We start from the raw sequence: 24,847 nt of genomic DNA on the forward strand, positions 1-24,847 counted from the left end.
TTGTGAAAGTGGGATAACATTCAGTAGTGAAAAAAGACATTCAACCTCACTCACTCACTGTATTGCTCTCTTTGGACTATAAGAATCACAGTGTACTGAAAAAGCAGTGTTCACTAGTTTGAATAGTTACTGTTGATCGTGAGCTTCAATTCCATACTAATGCAGCAGATATGTTGTCCATGTCACAGGTTCGAAAGTAGCTGTTGCACCTGGAAATTCTCAGAGAATCTTCCAGGCTGAGTTCCGTCCAGACAGCGACACCCAGTTTGTGTCTGTGGGTGTGAAGCATGTGAAGTTTTGGACAGTAGCAGGCAGTCAGCTGGTGGGCAAGCGAGGCATCCTTACTGATGCAGGATCTGGTGCAGATGTGAAGAAGATGCAGACAATGTTGTCTGTGGCCTTCGGAGCTGTATGTAAACAATGTTTTTATGATTTTGTGTTTATTCTAACACTCATTTGTCCTAACACTCATTGTGTGATATGTTTATTTGTGTAACATTTTCTTATACCTTTGTGATAATGTCTGTAAATGGTGCTAAGATTTTGTAAGTTAATCCTAAAACTGTTTTCATATATCGCATTCATTGCAACAGGATCCAGTTTATATTGAAACATGTTAAAAATATTTAGCCCCAGTTATCTCCTTCTTAGTAAAGACATTGGACAGATATCTTCTTCAGATCAGATGCTAATTGACCATGAATTACTCATTAATAATAAAACCATCATGAAGTGATAATACCAGTTTTGTATTTCTAGAACAACCTGACATACACAGGTGCCATGAGTGGGGATGTGTATGTGTGGAAAGACACCACGCTGACCCGTCTGGTACAGAAGGCTCACAATGGCCCTGTGTTCAGTATGTATACAACACTTCGAGATGGACTTATTGTCACTGGAGGCAAGGAAATTCCGTAAGTAATCTCATTGAGTTCTGTTGCTGAGTGCTTTGTAAGGCTGGCTGTGTAGGGGTGAAAGTGAAGGAGCAATGTTTAATTTTGTGTTTAATTGGATAAGCGAAAATTGATGAAGTCACAGACATGTCAACATTTACCTAGACTAGCCTGTTTAGGAATAATGTACAACTTTGTTTCAGATTCTATAAGCCATAAGGATACCATTGCATCAAGCAAACATGTTGTGGTTAGTGAACTAGTTCTAATCTCCACCCTGCTATTCTTAGTGTTTTCTGGGGTAATTCTGCTCTGGATATTTTGTTGTTACAACTATCAAACAGATTTTGCTTTCATGAACTCGCTTATTAACATTTTTAGGTCCAAGGAAAATGGGCCTGTGAAGCTGTGGGATCAGGATATGAAGCGTTGCCGAGCTTTCTCTGTTGGCCAGGGACGTCTTAAGCCTGAAGTTGTCAAGTCTGTTTGCAGATACAAGGTACATTTCAATAATATTCAGCTTTGGTCACATACTCACCTTCATTACTGTTTTGTCTTTGTATTTGAAATTGCTTGTTGCATGTTATACGAAATGATATAGTCAGGATTTACCTTCTCACATTTTTTGTTACCATTAGGGCAAGATTCTGATTGGTACAAAAGACAATGATGTCATTGAGATAGGAGAGAAAAATGGAACGGTGCAGACTATAGTTGGTGGTCATGCTGAAGGTGAAGTATGGGGGCTGGACAGGCACCCTACCCTCCCTCAGTACATCACTGCTAGTTATGATGGAACAGTCCGACTTTGGGATGTGTCATCTAAGGTAAGCTTTATCATTACTTTTCATTTACTATTTAGTGTCACATGCATGTATAAATTGTACCATTTGTTCACTTGTCTGGATTGAAATATTTCAAATAACAACAGTTATTCCTTCAACATGTCTGTCTCACAGTCATCATTCCCATAAGGACCTAGATTAAAGCAGATCCTCAGCATAAAATGCCAACTCCAACAAATATGTTGATCACATTCAGTGACATGGTTGACTGACTATCACCATGCTTAAATATTCTCCGACATGATATCAACCATTGGTTTGTCAGGTCCAGACTTCATAGTTACAGGCTGCTGGAAAATATTGCTGATTGCAGAGTATATCAACATTCACTTACATGTCCTGCTAATGTTTAGGCACTGCTGGCAAAGCTGGAGGTTGGTCCTGCCAGATCTGTCTCCTTCAGCCGAGATGGGGAATTAATTGCTGTTGGGTTGAAGAATGGAGAGTTCCTCATTCTCACCAAGGACCTGAAACTATGGGCAAAGAAACGAGACCGATCCGGGTCCATCAATGACATCAGGTAACAACCTTATTCGCTGTTCATGGGCTACTTTTCAGCAAAAGTAAGTTGCTTTAAATATTGGTAACAAGAACGAACTAAAGAAAGTAACGGTTTATGCAATGATTGTAATTATATGAACTCTATGCTGTGTTTGTTTTGGGGCTGACACTTACAAAACCTCATTTTTATTCTCATGGGTAAAGAGACATGTTCGGACTCAGAAGTAGAACTGGTGGTCTGGAACCTATTACTTGCTTTATAGATAGAGTAGATTGCATGAGGTTGTCTGTTACATGGCTGTTTGTGTATCATTGGGCCACATTGTCATTGTTCTTGCTTTCAGTGGTTGGCATTTCTTGCCCAGAATTGATAGTGGTATAGCTTTGATATGCATGTAGTTCATTTACCCACTTAGTTCTCCATGTAAAAAGAATGTTGGTTACCTTTTGCTGATACTGGCGTGTATTGCTTTGTGTTAAGGTTCAGCCCAGACAACAAATACCTGGCTGTAGGGTCAGAGGACAGCTGTGTGGACTTTTATGACATCAGTCAGGGCCCTAGTCTTGTTCGCAAAGGCTACTGCAATGGCATACCGAGTTTTGTCATACAGATGGACTTCTCCGCTGACAGCAAGTATATCAGGGTAAGTACAAAAATCAGAATGTACTTCTACTTTAGAAGATACCTCAAGTCAGACAGATCAGTCATCTCTTTCTTGCTGCTTGTCACACAATAGACCCATTTTCATTTCTCTAAATGTATATAGTGTTTGAAGCCCACTTGAGTCTCAAATTCTATCTGCCATATCATATTGTGCAGGTATCAACAGGAGCATATGTCAACCAGATTTTTGCCATTCCTGGAGGAACCCTTGTGGAGGATCCTAAACTCATCAGCAAGATCACCTGGATATCATGGACCAGGTAGACATGGAGAGCAGGGTTCTGTTTCTGAGGGAGGAATGTTTGGGGCAAGTGAAAGGGCTTCTGTTAGAGTGGAGATTTGGGTCAACATATAGCATACTCCATAATTAATGTCAAAACTTTTTCTTGATATACAAGTACATACATCCCTTAAAGAATGTACAAAGGTGCACTGTTTGAAGATCAAAGAAAATGTTTTGGTCCCCTTTGGTGCAGTGCAGTAGATACATTTCACACCAGTGTTGCAAGAAATTGCTTTTCTTTTTAAAATTTGAATATGCTCTGTGAATCCAAAATGAAGAGACCCTTATTGTTTGGAAATTGGTTTGGTTTCTGTTTGACCTTTATGTGAATTGCAAGTCCTCTCTATCCAGGATTTTGTACACAGTAGGAACCTAACGTTCACATACAAAATCACATAACATTTGTCTGCACGCTCACCAACCGTTGTCATGATGTTGAATATCTCTTTACTGCAGCACACTAGGCTCGGAGGTTTTGGGCATTTGGCCTAAAGATTCCAGTAATGCTGATGTCAACTGTGCACATCTCTCACATCTTGGAAATGCCTTAGCAACAGGGGACGACTTTGGTTTTGTCAAACTCTTTGAGTTCCCATGTCCTGACAAAATGGTAAGTTGGAAGCACAATTATGAACTTACGTAAGTATAACAGGAATTATATCTTGCTAATGACATGAAGTAATAGTTGTAGAATATGAATGAAATAGTGATTTTTCTATGATGATAAACAGATTGGCCACTTTTGACACAAATATATTTTAATATTACTGAACCTTTATTGCATTCTGTCATTGTTATCATTCTAAACATAGTTTTTGTTTTGTTTCTGTAGAGTTTGGTAAGTGTCAGCTCTTGTGTCTCTTCTGCTAGATCTGTATCATGTAAACAAAAATAGTAGTTGTGTGTGGGTTGAAAGAATATTATGTAATGATATTTCAGAATTTGTGTAACCCATATTCTGATTCCCAACTGACAACTTCCTGGCTTGCTCTGCATTGGCCCCACAACATGCAGTCGAGAAATTAGTTCATGCTCCAGCAATACTTAGATTATATTGCACTCACTGCATCAGTTTATCAAACCAGCTGCATGGGCATAGTATAGTATGGTGGTTCACTTTTTATTACTTGGTTTATTGATCTTCCAGCACGCTACACTAAAGATGCAGAAATATGTCACAGTTTTATGATCATTTCTCTTTTTTTCTAACGTAAGGATTTGGGGAAGTTGTCATTGAAAGCAACAAACTCAACAAACATGTATATATCTTAACCCCCTGACCAGTGTTTATTTTTATTTATTTATGTTGTACCAAAAATTCAAGATTGGTTTGGAAAAAGAATCTGTAAACCAAGTAGTTTGAAGAAACAATCACATTCAATGGATGTATTCCTTGTTGTCTCTCTCCTACAGTGTGTCTGCGATACACACACATTAACTATGTACACTGTGCAGCACATACTTCAAATCTAACTGTTGTCAAGCACATTAGTGTTCGTGTATAGCACAAAGTTGTGTTATGAGTTTCGTATTTTGTGACTTATTTTTTGTGATTAAGAGATTAAATTATATATCCTGAAACAATTTTCAAAAACATCTTAAACTTTCTGACCAGGCATGGTGCACTTGCATGTACTTGCATGTTGGCATGTGGTCTGTAGAGGATCTGCTCTTGAACCTACAACTTCCTGTCATGCAGCCTTTGTGGCTGTTTGTTTTGTGGTCTTTTGTTTCTAAGATAAGTTTGATAATTCAAGGCAAGATAAGTTTGATAATTCAAGGCATGTTTCGAGTAAGCAGCTGTGAAACACTTCAGTAGCAGATTAATGACTGTGCTTCTGTTATTGTTTCATTTTGTGTTTCCAGGCACCTCACAAGAGATTCGGAGGTCACTCAGCACACGTAACTAATGTCCGCTTTACCAATGATGACAAGCACCTGGTCAGTACCGGAGGAGATGACTGTTGGTAAGTTGAATAGACTTCTTGAGGAATTCGTCTGTTTTCTCCTCTCAAACATGCATTATGAAATAAGTTATTTTGAATATTGCTTTCAACTTTGGATTGGGCAGACTAATTGCCATCAAAATCTGTGGAATATATTTTTAATAGGACACAACGAATTCATTAGTCTTAGTCTTTAGTTAGTGAGTGAGTTTAGTTTTATGCTGCTTTTTCGAGATCTGTAGGCAGGGCAACATAAGGCAAAATAAAAAGAAGCGGTGAAATGTTGTCATGGTTAAGTCTGTGGAAGAAATATGTGTTTCAGCAAAAGGACTGCATTTTATTTCACTTCTTATAACTTTTGAAAAACTAAGTGTTCATTTGTTTATATGATGTAGTAAAATCATCTGGCCTTACATTATTTGCTTTGAGCACTTAGGTGTCCTGCTGTCTTCTGTTTCAGTGTGTTTGTTTGGAAGTGCCTGTAATTCTTCTGTCCGTCCACCTACATGTGACACTGCCAGAACCTGAAGGTGCCATAGTAGAAACATATCACAGGATTGCGTCCACATCACATTGTCCTGCATTCTCTGTACATAGCAAACCTCTTGGACTCAGGCAGCATATGCGTATTAACATAACATAATTTACGTATTAAAATTACTATAGAAAATATAAGAATAGAAAACTTGTGTATTTATTCATTTGTGACCTGCTTGCTCTTGTACCTGCATTTTCTGACCACCTTGTGAGTTTATTGCCATTTTAGCGTTATGATCATTTATCAGAATAATTGTTGGTCGCTTGTCTTTAAGCATGGTGGAATGTATTGTTTTACATGTTTGTCTGACACATTATTAAAGTTAAGGTATATACATATATACATTTTTCTCTAATATCCCAAGAGAATCACTATTAAACTGAACCATATGTGTCTGCTTACTGAACATGCTGTGCCTTACTGTACTCAGCTCTAAAACTGTAATGCTTCAAAATGTAACTAGTATCAGTATCAGGAGTATTTGATATTTACAGATTTTGACTACAAATTCTCAAGAGAGACCATTTTATCTTTTTAATTTGAGTGGAACGTTATTTTGTTTTTATCCCCTGCAATGTGTTTTGCAGGGTTTTTTTAAAGTGCGCTCCGTTCATCCATGTAGTTTGGGTATTCTGAATGAAGTATTTTTGTGGTTTCCATGGCAACAACTTTGAAATTAGTAGTAGTGGTCTTTTCCGGAGCATAAGTCTAAACCTGTTCACTATCTCTTCAACAAACTTTCACATAGCTTGGTTTTAGTGGAGTAGTGGTGCCTTTTGGTAATTTTTTTATTCTGATTAAACTATTTTGGCGATTCCATGGCAACATGTTTGACTTAGACTGAAATTAGTGGTTGTGCTCCTTTCAGGAGCAGAACTTTAAAACCTTTCATTGCTCTCCTTCCACTTTTTATCCCCTCGGTTTGTAATGCGGGGATTTAGTAATGACCTTGTCTGTGTGTCCGTCTGTCCAAATCATATTGTTTCCCGAGCGTAACTAAAAAAATCGTTCAATATTTTAAGACCAAAATTGGCAGACAAAACAAACTGAAGCTAAGGTTGTGCCTTTTGCCATTTACAGATTGTATTTTTCTTGGTTTTCATGGAAATGTTATGGACTTGTCTAAGGGGTTGGGTGGGCTTCGTTTCTGGAGCAAGACTCAAAATCTGTTAAATATTTTGCTACGAAATTGGTTAGTTATATCAGTCAGAACCTAAAGTGGTGCCTTTTGCTTTTTTCATTTTTATTTTTCCCGGTTTTCAAGGAAATGTTTCAGACTTAGTCTCAAAAGGAAGGAATGGGCTTTGTTTTTGGAGCACAACTTGATCTTTCAGCGAAACTTGGCAAATATGTGAGCGGACCCCAAAGAGGTGCCTTTTGCTATTAATAGATTTTTGTTATTTTATTTTTCTTGGCATCCATGGAAACGATTCAGACTTTGTCTCAAAAGGGAGGGATGAGCTTTGTTTCCTGAGCACAACTCACAAAAAACATTTGATATTTTTCAACAGAACTTGGCAGATATATGAGGCAGATCTTGATGTGGTGGCTTTTGCTGTTTACAGATATATTTGGCATTTTTACTTTTCCTTATTTCCATGGAAGCGATTCAAACTTAGTCTAAAGAAACATCAAATAACTGTCAGATTATTTGTCCTTTCAAATATGTGGGGGCCGGAAGGGGATATGTCATCTTCTGATGACTGATCCATATACACACCAAAACATTTGACATACCGGTAATCATAACTTGTAGACATATTCACGAAGGATATTTACCATTGGAGGGGATATTGATGACACTGTCTTCTTGTACATTGATATATTGAACTGACAACACCATGATATTTTTGGGTTTTGCAATAATCATATAAAAAAAAATAACATGTATCTGGTTTTACTTTGTCAGCTATCTGCTGAATGCTATGTAATGTATTTTGTACTCAGTGTTTACACTACCTGTTCAGATGTATATTTGAAAATGCTTGCATTTTATGAAGATCTACGTTATTAATAAGCATAGAAGGAAATACAAAAGGATAATATAGAAACAGTCACCTCCATTGTATGTTTAATTCCTAAATCACAAAACTTATTGCATTGACTTCAGAGGTGTGTATCATCAATATGATCCCATATGAGACTTTCCTCTCGTTAAAGCCAGTAGTAAGTGAATACTGTTCAGTTTGTTTAGCTTATTTGTTACCTTGTGTTGAATAGACAGTTACAACATTAGATGTTCAATGTTTGTTTTTGATGAATTTATGTAATGTTTGTACTATATTTATTCTGTCCATTTCACCAACTGTGATAATGCCTTTACAAAGTATCCATGTCTCATATCAGCTGTAGTGGAAGGATCTGGTAGGAGTCCATAATGTGCAGCAGGTACCTACTGAGAGTGTTTGTTTACTAAGTCACTAATGTCAAAGGATATTTGTGAGACATACATTCCCTTGTCTTGTAGATCATTTTATACAATAACATATTCTTCATTTTTATTAAAAATATGAATAAACTAATCGTTTTATGTAGTTAATACATATGGGTCTTTAGTTTTCAGATTATTAACTTTTGTAAACAGAAAACATGAAATGGAAAACAATGGGACATTGAAGAACTGTGGAGCAGCCTGGTGATTAAATGCACTTGGATCTGTTTACAAAACTAATCTGCATATCACAAAAAAAAGGCGTGCAGCGGGTCAGCCAGGGTGTAACTTAGTGTTATCCTGGATTCAAAACAAACAGCAAAGTGACATTTCAGACATCATGGTATGACTTATTACCTGGTCTGAATGCAACACTAAAGTAATGTCAGAAATGCTTTGACAAAAGCTTTTTGGCTTCAATATCATTATGATGAATTTGACACAAGATAAAAGCACATATATGACACATGTATGACTCTACCTAGTTAGAGCATTAAAGCTCATGTGAAAAAATGCACTTGAGGAGTGACTTCACAGGAGGAAATTTTGACATTCTAACAACTTTCGTAAATATTCTACATACAAACTAGTTTTGAAATACAGACTGTTTTTTCATATACCTTCAACTAATTAAATAACAATGATTGTAAAAAGTTTTGTTTTTTAACATCAATAAGTAAAATAGATGGCACTCATGTAGTAGTTATATTCAAAATAATTGTGTAACAAAAGTCTAAATTCAAATCTCATAGGTAATCTTGTTCATGCATAGAAGTTTCTTTTCGTGTGTGAACACTGAATTGACAACATGCAACTTTATATATATGCCTAACAATTAATTTCAAATTTATACCAGTATTTCATACTAGAGAAACAGTGGTAAACCTCTCATCTGCTATGACAGGGTTTACTATGGAAAGTGTAAAACCCTTAATTTGACATATAGGCAGGTTTACAAAGCTCTAATAATAATAAAAATAATAAATAAAAATCACTCAACTGTGGCTTCCTTTAGATTGTTCTCAGGCAAGAGTGTTACCATCAGGCAAAGGTAGATGCCTGTTTATCTTGCATGCTGGTACACAAGAGACTGATTGGGGAATGTGACTTTGTTTTTGAGGCCAAAAGATTTTATGGTGATTACCACAGCAAAATGAATGGCAGGTATTTTTGGATTGGTTTGAACATCAGCTTTTACTGCAGCTGGCAAACTAAGCGTTATCAGGTTGGATGATTCCTGTTTCCATAACCTGCGTGTTCCTGATACCATCGCACTCACTATTAGTAATCTCAAGGATTTTCTCACTTGAAGTAACATATCTTACAGGCAATCAGAAACAAAGCCCCAGCTCACGTAAAAAATCTGGCAGCTAAAATAGTCAATCCAGTTCATCACTGACGAACTACCTGTAAAACAAGGCCACATGGTTCTGCATACATTGTGAGCTCAATCCCATGAAGCTGATCTGGGGTAACTGTAAGAATTATATTGCTCGCAACAATTGAAGCTTTCAGACGTCTATGCTTCTTTTAGGAGAATTACTCCAGAAGTGGCAAATTTCTGAAGTGAATGCTCTTGAAATCAAGGATGTGTTCTCAAAGTCTGTGGATTGGCATTAATGCCAGCTGAGTTGCAACTGTTGTAATTCTGCTAGTCCTCAACTAGCAGTGAAACTACACTTGATATTTTGAGACAGTCCCTGACATGTACTGCCCATGCATTGCATGAATGCTGTCACCCTGTCTGCCTGCCAGGTGGGTGACTTTAATTTGCTGTGATTTAAGAAGTCACTGACAAATCATCACAATGAAATTATATTCAAAAATGTACATCAATACATATGCAAATAAAAACAATTCCAGTAGTCTTCTCTCTATGCACATTGTGTATTATAACATTCCCCCGTGTTATCTTTAAATCTTTCTCTGTCTCTGTGTCTAATAATTGCTTGTAATGTAATCATTTATTTAAATGCCTTTAGAGAGGGGTTTTCTAGAGTTGAAAGAACTTGTCCCCAATTCTTTTCTCATTTTGAATACAATATGTTTAAAGTTACACTAAGAAGTCACTCAGGTAAACATGTACATATATTTATCAACTTTAGTACATGGGAAATAGTTTTGCAACAACGAAGTTCCCTTCATATCCCCCAAACAGCAATGACGCTTTAGGTTTTAATGAAATAAATTACATACAATACAACAGCTACTATTTCCATATTGTCATCTGTGTTTGGTGAAGTAAGCTGAATATTTTACAAAATTGGCAGTCAGTTTGTAAAATATGTGAAATAATGAGGAGTCACAAAGATGAGTGCATTTCTTAAAGGGGCACTGATGCGGAGCATTTTCCGTGGACTGGTGTAAACTTTTGTTATTGTTTTTCTCCCTCGAGTACCCGGATGATATCCCAGAATTCGTGACTGGTTCGTGACCTCTGCTGCGCATTCCGTAAGCGCAATTGATAGTTTAATTATAGACAGATCAACTGAGGTGAAGTCAATTGTACTTCATTACAAATGTATTATGAAAACAAATGAAACACTTTGAAGGTTAATCATCTGCCAGTGGTAGAAATGGTAAAAAACTATTAGGACGGAAAAATAACGAAGCCAATGTACGTCTCTATATTTTGTCTCATAACCCTAATTAGTTTATTGTCATATTTGTATGATTCTGAAAATTAATAAAAGAACACACGATTTGCTTATACTCATAGTAAATTTCTAACATAACAGCAACATTTATACATTGTATAGATTGCCGATGTGGATCCTGTTTCACATACATACGCGATCTAGTGTGTGTTTTCTGTCATACAGATTCTGCTGAATGCTACAACAAATAAATTAAAACAAAATGCAAAAATTAACGTAAAACAGACTAATTTTATAGCAACAGTGTCAGGCTACTACCTTGTTCAGGAATGTATCCATCAATATCCACGTAAAAGAAATCGTATTCCATTCATCTGCAGCTGGTAAATAATCCTGCTCTGTGTCGCGTGTCTTACAACTGTCTCATTTGCGAAAAAGTAACACATCGTTTCACGTCTTTCGTTGGTGAAAACTAGATAAACCTCTCATTGGTCTCACAAGATAGCACACCTGGCAACTAATTGTATGATGTCCACTATTCTAAGTAATTTAGTTGACCAATATTGAGCAATCAATCAATCAACGCAAGGGTGGTTAATTCTTTGAAGGGAGGATGTTGTTTTTGCACTCACACTTTACGACAGGGTGTAGTCATCTACACACACTGCCTTTTGACAAATCCGCTAGAAGAACAAAAGTAATTAATCAATCAGTGTGTTATCGGTTAATCCTTTGATCGATGTTTGTTTTTGTAACTCAGGTGATAAACCCTCTTGCATCACTTACATGCACATATTACATAACATACAATACATTTGCCATTACAGACCTTAATTTATAATGTTGAGTATTTACTCCAGACAGGAGAAATGCCAAATGGGAACCTTTGTTGAGTAACCGAAGTGGTGTTGCTACTAATTATACCTGTTATAAATTCATGAATTGACCATCAAGAGAATGATGACAAATAACACGTGTAGGTTTACACCATCAAACGCGAGTTACAGCAAGGAAGATGTAATCTCTGTGTCGCATGCAGCCTGAAAACACTTATGGGCCGAAACTGTTTTGAGGATACCAACGGAATTTCGTTACATAAGGAAAACACACAGGCATTTGCTGTGTACTTTGGTAAATAAGTGAAATAAGTTTTTTTTACGTAAGACAATTTTCAGATTTCTCTACCAAAGCCAAGGTCATCGTTTTTTTGTTTACGAATTCAAATAAATCAACTGTGTGTTTTATTATCATAAATAATAAACCATTGTAGCTACCATAGCTACCAAAATTTACGTATGCTATTTGCTATCACAGCTCAACCAACACTCAAAACTACCTAAATATAAAGCTTTGCAATCTTCCGTACTGAAACAAATGGGTTGCTACGTGCCTGTAGACATCATATTTTCATGTAACATGATTAAATATAGAGGTTAAAAACACAGAAATAGGATCAAATTGGATCAGTAAGTATACCATCCAAGCATCCGAAAAGAACTACACTGCTGGGATATATGGTTACGATCAGACAAGGAATACCATGGATATTTTTAAACAAATGGCATGTGATGGGCATCCGGCCTCCTGACTGATTAAGTGAAGAAATTTTGCTAATATGGACAGGAGCCCAGTTCCTTTGTCCGTCACGGTCGAAGGAGTGGGCGCTGACCAATTTGCGGTCTGCTTTCGTAATTAGACCGTTGGCGAGAAGCATTATTCGCTCCGCATCAGTGCCCCTTTAATTAATTCAAAGACAAACCTGTATGTGTTACCAATGTGAGACTATGTCCTACTACTATTACCGTTACAGGGGGTGAGGTGTAGTACATGAACAAGGGCCACAAACAGTCCTAGCAAATTGTCAGTGATCAGTGAACCTTTAGGACATTTCTCGAGATTCACCGACATGATCTTAATCTGTATTACTCAAGCCTCAATTGTTACGTGACAACACTTAAGTAAGAAGAAGGTATCCTGATTTTGATGTAAATTGCATCAATCATGCGTAGGTCAGTTGTTTGTGAAGTTGGCGAATGTGGATGTGGAAACATTAGTTTTTGGTTAAAAGCTGTTTCAGTCATGAGGTGAATTGTATGGTTAATTTGGATACTTGTAACTCTGATGTGAGATCAAGACCATCAGACCAGGTATTCACAATTTCAGTCAGATTAAAGTATAAATGATGACAAATGTTGCAGGAATTAACAGGGATATGAATTTGTGTTTGAGACAAGGTTTGACTGTTGTAGACCTTCACTTTTCTGAAATATGAATGAGTACTATCAAGGTTTGTACATTGATTAACACCACAATCTGCCACACTTCCTAAGAATACTTTATTTTGTCACAACCCTATGTCATTGAGTTAGCAGTCATAGAATTATACCCAATAGTAACTATTTGGGGATATTCCAGGAGTATAACAAAACCAGGACTAGAGAAATCAGTGACAGAAACATGAAATTTTCAATTCTGTTGTCAGCCAGTCAGTGAACCTGACCACCCTTTCTATGAAATCACCTCTGAAGATCAGCATGTTACTGTGGACCTTTTCACCATGGGTCTGTGAATCAAGGCCAAGCTTCAAAGACTTTTATAATACATGCAGTCACACCTTGTACAGCACACCCATAATCTGTCCTCAAATGTCATTTACAATCTATCTCAGTGTATATAAAAAGGTCTGGAAATAACCTTACATTCCTACACATATACTGATCAAATTGATCAAAGACATATGTAATAAACAAAAGAATCAAAGTCATTCATATTTCCTTTATCAAAAGACATTACAACAACATGTACAATTGCTCATGTTAATATATGAATATCATTTAGTGAAAATTCCCTAACAGCAACACATGCTTCTGTGGTTTAATGTTATTTTGTACAAAACATAGCTATGCATAGACAGAAGTAAATAGTGTGGCAAACATTTCTTGCATCATTCAGCAGTATCTCCATTTGACACTACTTGCAAACTAAATGCAAAACCATTTTCAAAATGCAGTATTTGCTCATGCATACCAGATATAAGTAATTTGCATACAATATATTTACTCACTCCACTAAAACACAAGACTGTATGATGTATGATGCAGCTTCATGCAGAACAACAAATTAAAGCAAAGACAAGATTATTCTGAGTTTGACATTGTTCATGGTTTTTATGACTAGAAGTCTTTGCCTTGTAATCACTAATGTTATAAAAATAATTTAGTCACAGTACCAGGTCACCTGTCTTGGTCACACAGTCTTCATCTTTATTTGCTGAGATGAGTCCTTGGCCATGGTTATTATTTGAAATTAATCAAGTGAACTTTATGCAATCACATGTCTCAGACGAGCAAATCTGGCAGGGAACAATTCTTTTCTCTCAGTATATTGGTATATTGTTACATAAACTAGTCTGAAAATGAGCCATAGACAAATTAGGTATACCTCATGATATATACTTGTGAATTTGATTGCTTGCAAACTGAGTATTATTGTTCCAATACATTTCCAAAGCTCTTGATAACTGTAACTCAGGCAAAGTTCACAACCATCACAAATACAAATTAAATGAAACAGTATCATGAGGCTCCATCTGCTTTTTCTTTTGAAGGATCCATCAACTTCTTCAGCTCTTCTATCTCTTCAATCATGAAGTCAACTGGATGTTCTGGACGCTTGTACACAATGTTTGTTGTCAGAGTCTGGAAGTGATAATCAGACAAGTATTGGTCAACAGCTTCAACATGTAAATATCAGTTTATTTCAACATGGTTAAACACTGTTCCAACTTTTTAAAAAAAACGTGAAGCCCTTGCATGCTACCACAAAAACCTAGGTCAAAAATATAAAACAAGCTTTCTTACTTGAAGCATTACCGAAGTCAATTAATGTAAAGATGGATGAATTATTGTCACAATACTAATTAAGCATGTTTCGTAAGAGCATTATATCTATCCATTTTATATTCACTATATTCTGATACAAACATTTTCTAAAATGCACAGGTTTCTACTGAGCAATAACACTATATTAATAGGCTAAACTTATTTCCTGGCCTCTTGCTTACATAAAAATGATTGGATATTGTGTTAAAATATATTATGATTCTCAGGTATCTCATGAATAATTTTAAAATATTAAAAACAACTAAATCATAAAGACATGGTATTATCCAAGTTACGATGTCTATGTCACACAATCTGCCTAATTATAGTGAGAATGAATACTGCTGCCCAAAAACATATCATCAAACAATACAGAGGATAGATATAACCTATGGTTATATAAATTATGGTTAATTTCCTCCAAAACAAAACAATGCAAACAAACAGTACTGGTATGGTGTGCTTTATGTTTTATTGTATTTCATTTTCCAAATGTTTTACCCTCCAAAAAATATATAACATCAAAATTTTGTACTTCAATCCAATTTGTACTAAAATGAATGTCTTCCTTTTGTGACTGTCAAGTAGTCTAGCCCTGAATACAGTGAGCTACAGCACGATGACAAAAGTATTCGCAATTTATAAAAAATGGCTGTTAAACTTTGATTGCAATGTCTCGTATTTTGTCTCTTGCTTTGCAAATACTGAACATATTCTCATGTTCAATACGTTGCTTGTGAGCTCAATATATGGTAAGTGCACATGCGCAATGATGTTTTATGTCGTCAGCTTGGAATGCTGAAATTGTCTGCTGTAAATAATGGGCCGAAAATAAAGGAACTCAACATCAGTATGAAGGAACTAATTGTCGATTTGAAACAGAATGGAACGAAAACTTCTGACATTGTGAGATTATTAGGTGTACCTGAATCAAAACTTTAAAATGTTGGGAAAATATACTTGATTTGTGATAATGTTGAAAACAGCCAACAAAGTGTTAGGCCGATAAAAGTGAGTATCCGTAATGTACATGTTTTGTTGAAGAGTGTCCGCAGTGAAAACAGGTGATATTTACTAATGAATCACAGCTAATTATTGGTCAGAGTGGAAGAGTGTTAGTTAGTGTTAGCATATGAAGCCCATCATCCCGAATACATGATTCATTCAAAACAGGCCAGGTTATCAGTTGGTATGGCATTGGCACCTTGTGTCGTGTTGATGGTAATATTAATGCTGTCAAGTATCTTGAAATACCTTCTGGCTCGGCACTTCAACAACAAACCATGTTGTTTCAAGATGACAACGCCCCAGTGCACTAGGCACAAATTATTCAGGAATACAAGGCTAACAATGATTTTAATTGCATAACTTGGCCTTCACAGTATCCTGATCTTAATATGATTGAAAATGTATGGCTACACATCAAAAGAACACTACAGCTATGATCACAATCTATCCTGACCACTAACGAACTATATGATGCCATCCACAGTGTCTGAACAAATATCACTCTACACTATGTTAGTAACTTACTTATATGAACAATTCCATGACGGATTATGGCGTGCATACTCTCCAAGGGGAACTTGACCAAGTAATGAGGTATGACATTATTCTTTTCTTGAAATATCCCAAAGCGAGCTGAATTCGACGTTATGGTGATTTCGACGATTGCATTGCTAGCGCTATATCGAGGAAGTATGTGCGTGATCGGAGTGCACAAACAGTTTCAACGGTAGGGCGGATGCCCAGTTCCTGTCGTGAGACATTTCATTGACAATTGAAATCAAGAAATTAAGTTATGTAAACAGCAAATAAACAACAATGTTATTTACCCTAGATCGTTAATACCACTTCAGATGCAAAATCAACTGCCTGTATAATAAAAATTAGCCAGCAAAATTCAACAAGATCAGTCATCTGACAGTGACAGCGTATGTATGAAACAGGAAGCCACGTGATCAAAACACTCTCTCGCAGTGCGGAGGGAAAAGTATGGCTCACCGTCGAAAACATATACACAAATACCCGCATGTGACAAGCGACTCCAGTTTCGACGGTACGATGTTATAAATGCTATTTTTGTTGGAAACACATGATACTTTTTTTGTGAAATAGATGAATATACCTTTATCACTCAAGGTTAGCAAAATCAAAATAAAAATTGCGTTTTTGTCTTATACCGTCGAAAACCCCTAACACTGGGATATCTCTGTTTTAAGTTTTCATACTGTCTTGTGTTCACTCAGCCATTTTTGAAAACTCGGGAATACTTTTGCCATCGTGTTGCATTACTATGGTCATTGTAACGACTCTGACAGGGAAATGCGCAGAAACTGTTTTTTAAAAGAGAGATACCTGGAAAAGCTGAAGAATGTTATGTTTCTCCAGGTATTTAATGGCTTTGTTGTAAGGATCTGGAACCGGTTCCACATAAGTCACATCTTCAAGATCTGCAATGGTTCCGCCGATTGCGTTATCCACGCCTAAATCCAAAACTTTCTGCAATTCTTGACTGACATCTTCCACTTTGTCTTCTTTTTCACATTTAGCACTCTCTTCCATTTTCACTTCAGTATCTTCGGTTTCTGATCGTTCCATATCTGTTGTAGTCACCGTGTCTGCCGCCATGTTGTTTACTGACAGGTGTTATGTAGCAACGAAGACGCTGTTCGTACTCCCTTGTAAACAGTAAAACGTGGATGGGTTAGAAATAAATATTATGAATTATAAGTAACTTTCAGTTTTAATGGTATATCTGCGTAAACTACACTAAGTACGAAAATAACAATAAGTTTGTCTAAAGAGGCCCTATTGGGGTAGTGACTTGTACTACAGTGAAAGGATTTCCTTGCTCTTAATTATTTCTTGATGTGATTTGACATGTTTTAGGAAGTATTTTTAATAATTTGTTCCTGTAACTTCTTTCTATCACTTAATGTATTTTAGTCAGGTTTGACCAGAGTAATGTGTGACATTCGTTTTAACCACATCCCTAATTTTGTTACCTCATAAATTTATTGTCCACATTTTACACTTTAACATTTGATTCTGCGTTGGATTATGGCATATTTCCCACACGCAGTTTAGTTGAAACGACGGTCAGAATTATGGAAACTGCACACACACCTCAGTGATAAACAAATGTTAGCTTTAAAGTGTCGGGGATAATCTTCAAAGTTGAAAACGTGCTGCTGAGCGCGAGAACGGAATCGGGTATCCGGTCGGGACCGAAAGCAGACAATGTTTTACTGTACCGCTGGTAGGGGTACAGAAGTCTTTGCAGAGCAAGAGTTGGTAATAAGACAAATAGACTATGAGGTGAAGTACTTTCCCCAAACAACAATGGTCACAATTTTAGTGCAGTAATATATTTACGGAGCAAATATGTGTTTATTATGTGATTAAGTAGCAATTTTCAGTGATGCAATTTAATTATTAATTTGTAGGTTTTACTCACTTTACTTGTGGGCCAAATGTTTATTTACTTCAGTCACAGTCATGCTACTCTATACATCCAAATGTGATATTTTATAGTAGCATCATAGGTAGTGTAATGCCAGTGCAGTGTCATTGTTTCTTGTTTTCTGAAGGGGGTACATTCTTAACATTTGATACCACACAAAGTATGTTTGATTGCAAAGCTACAAGTAACCTGTCTCTACACAGAAAATACATTTTTTATTTCATTTATTTGTCTGACATAAAATGAAAACCATCCAAATCAGCCAATATATGTTTCCGTAGGTCATGTCTAATTTTTCACTTAAAGGAAAATCAATATTAGTCATATTATCCTTCTTCACAGAAATGTGTAAATAAATACACTATATTCTGTGTTTTTGTGTTTTTTTCATTTTGCTGGACAAATCCTTTTTTGACTTTTCAGGCTTGTGTAACAGATGGAAAGGTGTATTTCAAGAGTGCTGTCAAGAATTATGACAAACTCTTTGATCTAAAATCTGTGGAAAGAGTATTTGTGCAAATCGCTCATTTCAACACAAACAAACTTTGCACAAAAGGTGAGCTAGAGTTTAAGTTACTTCAAGTAGTCAGAGTGAGATATCATTGTCATCTCATAATCATCCAGAACTTTTAAAACATGGAGCTGTTCTCTAAAATTGATGAGACATATGTTGTTATTATGGATTTTCATTGATACATAAATAATATTGGTCCACTTATATTGCACATTTATCCATGCACACTGCATGCTCAATGTGCTGACATATTACCTCTGGTCAGTGAGTCCAGAACACACTCTGGCGATTACATCCATTTTACTGTCAGGCCCTCAAGGTTCCAATTCAGACTACCAATGTATCATACTAGGTACCCAGTTTTACATAGCAGCTTTGGCATTTCAGAATCATGGAACACTGTTCAATCCTCTCTATCCATAGGGAAAAAACAGTTCCTCAGATCACTGAAGGAGATGGTGGTGGAGAAGGAAAAGTTAGAGTCAGCTCTGGTCACACACAGACATGTGACACATCTCTCAGAGCCTGGGGAACCAAGTGAGCCATCCAACAAGAGGTGGAAGGGAGAACATGAAGGATCAAGTCTGCTGTTAGATGTCCCGACTTTCCGTGTGTCCAGCAAAGTGGCTGGACGATGGGGGAAGGCATTCAGGGCAAGGAATTTCCAGGTATATGATGATAATGTATTTCAACAATCTTATTTTACTCCATATGTTGTCAGTGTAACTTTGTGGCTCAAAACCTTCTGATTGAAATAATTGCTCTCTTTGATATTTGACTGATTAAACATTGCAGGAAGTCTCTCAGGAGCTTGGAAGGGATGTTGTGAGACTGCTTGGGTGGAAGGTTGACTTGAAAAACCCTGAAGTAGAGGTAGCGTTTCAATATGAGTAGTATAAGTAATGGTTGCAACCATATGTACTGTAAATACTTTCCAACAGAGTACTTTCTGTCCAAAATCTCACAAGACAAAATCTTCATAATACAAATTCTCAATGATACAACCTTACCAAGATATGTGTTTTCCACAAAGATCATCCATGCTTGCATAATGATAATCACATCTGTGTGCAATGGAATTAATGATCATCCTTGATAATCTCCAGGGTATGCATTCCGATAAATCTCCACTAATCCTCAGGAGGCATTTACAACTTGGTCCCATAATATGTTGTCTCCCTTTGTTCCTCTGCCTTCTCACAGTAACCAGCTTGCCAGTGTTAACAATGACTGCGCCCACAAGATATACAAGAACTCCTTCTGCATTTTTCAGGGTCCCTCTGCAACAATTGTGTTGCCAAGTTTTATGCCAAGTATGTTATGACAGAGGCCTTTAAATTACCACTACACTCAACTTCCCAGCATAGAAATCCTGATTGAACAAAAAGCCAGCGAAGGGAGGTAATACAGTTATTGGGCAATAGATAGATCCAGGGTATTGATGGAGACTTTATAAACCTCCAGTGTCGTCACGCCACAATACTGCTTATAACATTATCCATCATAAATCCCATGGGACTGTATCATCCCTGGGATCGTTACAAAATCAAAAGGAATATATGCACAATCACAGGGATTGTAACAAAAACCTCCCTTGACATTGAATTATTACTTGTTTTGAAGGTTGATAGAACTCTGTTTTATTGTCACTGAATATCACATTATCGATAATTTTCAACAAATAGTGCAGATACCTGGTTTCGAACCTACAACCCTTTGCTTTCATGCATGGCGGTTTTATGCTCAAGGCTATGAAGCTTCACTGTGAGGAGACTGTTCGTCAGCATGAACCGTGTGTCCTCACAAGATGGATAGTGTTGGCAGATAGCATAAGGCATAGGTAGTGTGTGCAGAGCATGTGCATTGCACATGCAAGGTAAGGTGTCAGATGCCATTTTCATGCCTGTTGATTTCAACAGTAAATACCAAATATTGAAATCATATCTAAAGTATATCTTCAGTCAGTTTGTAAGTTTGATAAAGCATTAACCCTCAGGGTTTTATGAGATTTAAAACCCGTACCCTCGGGATAAACACAAGGGGCTATCACTCCTCATGTTTGTTCCTCTCAGGCATGGTTTATTCCACAGGTATACCCTGGAGATTATCAATGATGTTAATGATAGGCAGTGGCAGTAACCTTATACAGTTTACTAAACTATATTCACCATGTTTCAACCAACAGAAAGTGCATGTATTTGAAAAAAAAATTGGCTGATGCTCATGACTTCTCATGATGAAAAACATGATCAACAGTTTTAACAAACCTTTAGTATAATCCTGTTCTTCATCATGTTCCAGATCTGCGTTCACATCAATGATGAGTCTGTATCTGTGGGCATGCCTGTCACAAGGTCATTATAATTAACCAGCCAATAGGAATGTACACTTGCACCATTAACAAGCTGAAACTTCTTGTTAATGAGAGAAACAGATTCCATCCTTTCAGAGGAACAAAGATTAAGGGCCCAGAAACACAGAACCCAGACATTCATTTAAGTTTTACATGTAGATACACCTATCCAGGACTCATGAACTGGTGTACTGAGGTATATTTATAATGTACCATTGGCATATGTTTGTTTTCAGATGTGTTTGTTGTGCCTGATTCAATAAAGAGAAGAAGAATCTTGCCAGAAACCTGATTCCATAAAAAATGGCTTAACTGTTTGGACTAATGTAAGATCCCAGAAAGTGTCCAAAAGGTGCATACTAGTATATGATTTTGAAGCTCATGTATTTATCAACCCCAGTGAGTTGATGAAGCTAAGAGGGATTGCAAATCACTATTGACAGAGGACCATTGTAATGCATTATAGGGATCAGTAATGGCAGGCGGTTTTTGAGGGTTCATCAAAACTGGGTTGCCATTTTTCTTCTGATAAGTGTTCTTCATATGAACATGATCAATGTCAGAATGTGTTGCCAGGTGTCCATTGTCAAAGAGGAAGTATATGGTCCAGCCTGGCTTGAGGTCCACTGTAGCATGGATCATGGCACATCTAGCAGACATACAGGTCAGTGAGTGTACTCGAAACAGGTCTGAGGTCAGTGTTCAATGTTCATCAACTGCAGGAAATGCATCCCTTGAAAATATTTCCCCTTCAGCTATCTTATTACGAATCTAAGGCTACATGTAAATTCTCTGTTTTTGTGCAGACAGGTGATGTGGTGCTAGACCCCATGTGTGGGAAGGCCTCAGTCCTGGTTGAAGCTGTTCAGGATTTGCTGATTAATAAGGTACAGTGTATATTGTATCATTTTTTCTGATATCTTCTTAGCATTGTCCATATTTTGCCATGATGCTATATTTATATAAATGAAATAATACAAAGTTGGAATCAGGTTTACACAATTTCTTACTTCTTGAGAATTGCTGATTGTTCTCGATCACCTGCCTTTTCAAGTCTCTTGTCTCCCTCACTTCATTTGTTGATGTAGAAGGCATCTTTTCTTGTAGTGTTAGCTTCTGGTAGAAAGGTGGAAGACATTCTTGTGATGTCTGCTGATCCAGAAGAGACAGTAATTTACAAAGACCGAACCAGTATCCACCACCAAGTTATCTACCACCCTAAGATTAATCCTGCTTTCCATGTGACAGCTCCTATCAAAATTCATACTTTTTCCCAGCCCTCCACATCTAGGACCACTGCTACTTTGGATGTTTGTGGGGCCCTCAAGGTCTGTATCAAATGACAGGAATGTACAATGACCAAGACGTAATTGTCATTATGGAAACTCTTTCGGGAACAAGTCAATGGTCCCGTTTCATCTGAATTGTCAAGCCACACATGGATGTGTATTGTGTAACTACTGATATGTGGCCTGATGCCAATAACTAACTTTGACCTTGACTTCACTTTTGACATATTCAGCACCAGAAAATGCACATTTATACTCTAAGGGAGACAGCAAACTGAAAACCCCTCAGGGTTTGGTTAATTTTCTTGCAGTTATCTCTGTCCCATTGTGTACATCTATGACAAGTGAAAATCAATCTGATAATCAACCAAGATAAAACATTCTTATGGGAGGTTTTATAAACCTTCAACAATATTTCAAAAGCTTATTAAGAGCACCACCACATATAATATACTCTTCAGGACCACTTCAACAAGTTCAACCGATGTACTGGCTTAAAAAATAACAGAACCTGTGAGGATCCAGGTTAGAATTGATATGGCACTCAGTAGCCCATGTCGTTAGAGGTGACTAACGAGAACAGGTCAGACTCGCTGACTTGGTTAACACATCATCCTATCCCTGTTAGATCAATGTTTATGCTGTTATCACTGGATTGTCTGGTCCAGACTCAATTATTTACAGAGTGCCACCATATAGCTGGAATATTACAAAGTGCAGCATAAAACTAAACACACTCATATGCAACAGAAAACTTTGCTGTATTTGAAGGTACAGAATCAGACATTTTAAGTATTGAAATATAAGGAATTACCCTGAAGAAGCAGATAATTCTGCTGAAGAGTCTTGTAGAGCCTTTTGATGTAGTGTGATGGTTCTTATGTGACAAAAACACACCACACACAATTATTTTAGCACTATATGTACAATTGTTCCTTAATGAAGATGAGTGTATGCAGTGAACCTGTAAGTAAATACAACGCCTCACCAACATTTCGTCATGTATTCTCTAGACATAGGATTGATACAGCAGGTCACATTCCAGGCACATTACATGGGTTTTGACATCAGTGATGGGCAGCTTGACCATGCCAGGGAGAACAGGATGTCAGCCAATAGTCAGCTGCTGGACCTGGGAGCAGCAAGTGTCCTAGGTGAGTTGCTCATCTTCTCCAAATGTTTAATCACTGGATAAATGTAAGCTTGAAACTGCTTTCATATATATGTACTTGAAGTATGTTTGAAATATTTATTTGAAGATTCTTATGAATGTGCCATACTCCCTGTTGCCAGTTTGTTTTGATACAGTTAGAGAATAAGTTCAACTGAAAAAAAAGAATGAAAGATCATGAATTTCGTTGCAGATTTACCTGTTCGAGATCAGTCAGTGGACAAAATTGTGTGTGATGCTCCATTTGGATACAAACATATCATGGAAATGAAGTTGGACTTATTCTACCCAATGTTGATACACCAGATTTCCAGGTAACTAGGCACCTATTAGCTACTACACCTACTGCAACACATGGAACCTGTTTCATAGCTCATGACTAAATCTAACCATTTCAAATGTCTGTGACAATTGCTAAAGAAGTTTTACTCTAACATCATGAAAAATTTTGAATCATTGAATTTTATTTTTACTTATATGGTTGCTGCAGTATTGGCTATCCTGAAAATGCCATCTTGTCCATTGCACCACAATTATTTATTCATGTCATGAAAACTTATATGAAGTGAGAATACAATGTTGGCTGTAACATATTCCATCTTTGACATGGCCAAGTTGTGAGTGGAAGATATGAAAAAAATGAGTCTGTGAAGTTGCTCAACTAGCTGCAGAATTCTGCCAGCTATTTTGAAACATGGCATTTGAATTGTTTGCATGTTTAGGTCATCTATGTTTATCTAATTATTTGGAATGCGATATGTAATACTGCAGTTAGTTTGAGGATGTGAACTACAGCATGAACAGTTCTTCAAACAGAGCAATTCTTTTGAGATGTCAACCCATTATCATAGCCTTCTTCACTTCAGAGTTTTGAGGGTTGGAGGCATAGCTGTGGTGATGACAAGTTGTGACCTGAAGGCCATACTGCTCAGCTGTATACAGACACCACACACAGAAACAAGGGCTAATGAGAGGACATTGTCTAGCGTGAACTCCTCTCAAGGAACAAAGACATCAGGAGAAGATGACAACAGCAGTGGAGGACAGCATGGTAGAGCCAAGGACTGTGTTGACATCAGTCTGACAACATCGGTGGGAACTGGACAAAATAACAGTTCTCTCAGTGCAGACCCTCCATGTCAAGGTGCCAAAGTCCTTACAGATATTATCATATCAGACAATAACATGGACAGAACTGACAGTGAGCATGAATCAGATTTTGCTCAACAGATTGCTCAAAGAATGTGTACTGCTAATCACGAGTCCCCCTTTAACATGTGTGACTCTGTAGAAAAATGTGTTGAACCCAAGGTAAAAGATGTTGACACTTCTGAGAGAACGGGAGTATCAGGTGAATCTGACCCACCTACCAAATCAAATCTATATCTGTGCAGTGAACATTATGTAAAATTAGGGGAAACTCATGCTATTATTTTTGTTTTAAGGAAAGAAAATAAATATTGATGACTTTT

The 24,847-nt window shown here is 37.0% G+C and overlaps 3 protein-coding genes across 4 annotated transcripts in view; 2 read left to right on the forward strand and 1 right to left on the reverse strand.

Annotated features, from left to right (window-relative positions):
• The window catches only part of LOC137293464 (echinoderm microtubule-associated protein-like 6), a 40,684-nt gene extending 32,489 nt beyond the window's left edge, over positions 1-8,195 (forward strand). Inside the window, exons 26-35 of the mRNA XM_067824019.1 lie at positions 189-409; positions 760-917; positions 1,278-1,395; positions 1,535-1,723; positions 2,095-2,261; positions 2,724-2,886; positions 3,063-3,166; positions 3,646-3,799; positions 5,056-5,156; positions 5,596-8,195. Of these exons, the coding sequence (XP_067680120.1) occupies positions 189-409; positions 760-917; positions 1,278-1,395; positions 1,535-1,723; positions 2,095-2,261; positions 2,724-2,886; positions 3,063-3,166; positions 3,646-3,799; positions 5,056-5,156; positions 5,596-5,620 (1,400 nt within the window). The 3' untranslated portion in view covers positions 5,621-8,195. The remainder of the gene's footprint in view (positions 1-188; positions 410-759; positions 918-1,277; positions 1,396-1,534; positions 1,724-2,094; positions 2,262-2,723; positions 2,887-3,062; positions 3,167-3,645; positions 3,800-5,055; positions 5,157-5,595) is intronic.
• Positions 8,196-13,459: 5,264 nt separating this feature from the next.
• Positions 13,460-18,977, reverse strand: LOC137294783 (testis-specific expressed protein 55-like). Of its 2 annotated transcripts, XM_067825893.1 has the most exons (3): positions 18,818-18,977; positions 16,941-17,263; positions 13,460-14,399 (listed from the first exon to the last, which is right to left on the reverse strand). In XM_067825893.1, the coding sequence occupies exons 2-3, from the start codon at positions 17,211-17,213 to the stop codon at positions 14,277-14,279; spliced, it is 396 nt and encodes a 131-aa protein (XP_067681994.1). In that variant the 5' UTR covers positions 17,214-17,263; positions 18,818-18,977; the 3' UTR covers positions 13,460-14,276. The 2 variants fall into 2 exon arrangements, with proteins under 2 accessions (XP_067681994.1, XP_067681996.1); XM_067825895.1 differs by lacking the exon at positions 18,818-18,977 and having other exon boundaries at positions 16,941-17,274.
• Positions 17,399-24,847, forward strand: LOC137294782 (THUMP domain-containing protein 2-like). Its single transcript, XM_067825892.1, has 10 exons — positions 17,399-17,903; positions 18,472-18,604; positions 18,986-19,230; positions 19,358-19,435; positions 20,864-20,916; positions 21,492-21,579; positions 21,722-21,802; positions 23,250-23,358; positions 23,569-23,689; positions 24,242-24,847. Exons 1-10 carry the CDS (start codon positions 17,826-17,828, stop codon positions 24,837-24,839), a joined length of 1,584 nt encoding a protein of 527 aa, XP_067681993.1. The 5' UTR covers positions 17,399-17,825; the 3' UTR covers positions 24,840-24,847.

This window comes from Haliotis asinina, chromosome 8, assembly GCF_037392515.1.
Source record: "Haliotis asinina isolate JCU_RB_2024 chromosome 8, JCU_Hal_asi_v2, whole genome shotgun sequence".
NCBI classification, from domain to species: Eukaryota; Metazoa; Mollusca; class Gastropoda; order Lepetellida; family Haliotidae; genus Haliotis; species Haliotis asinina.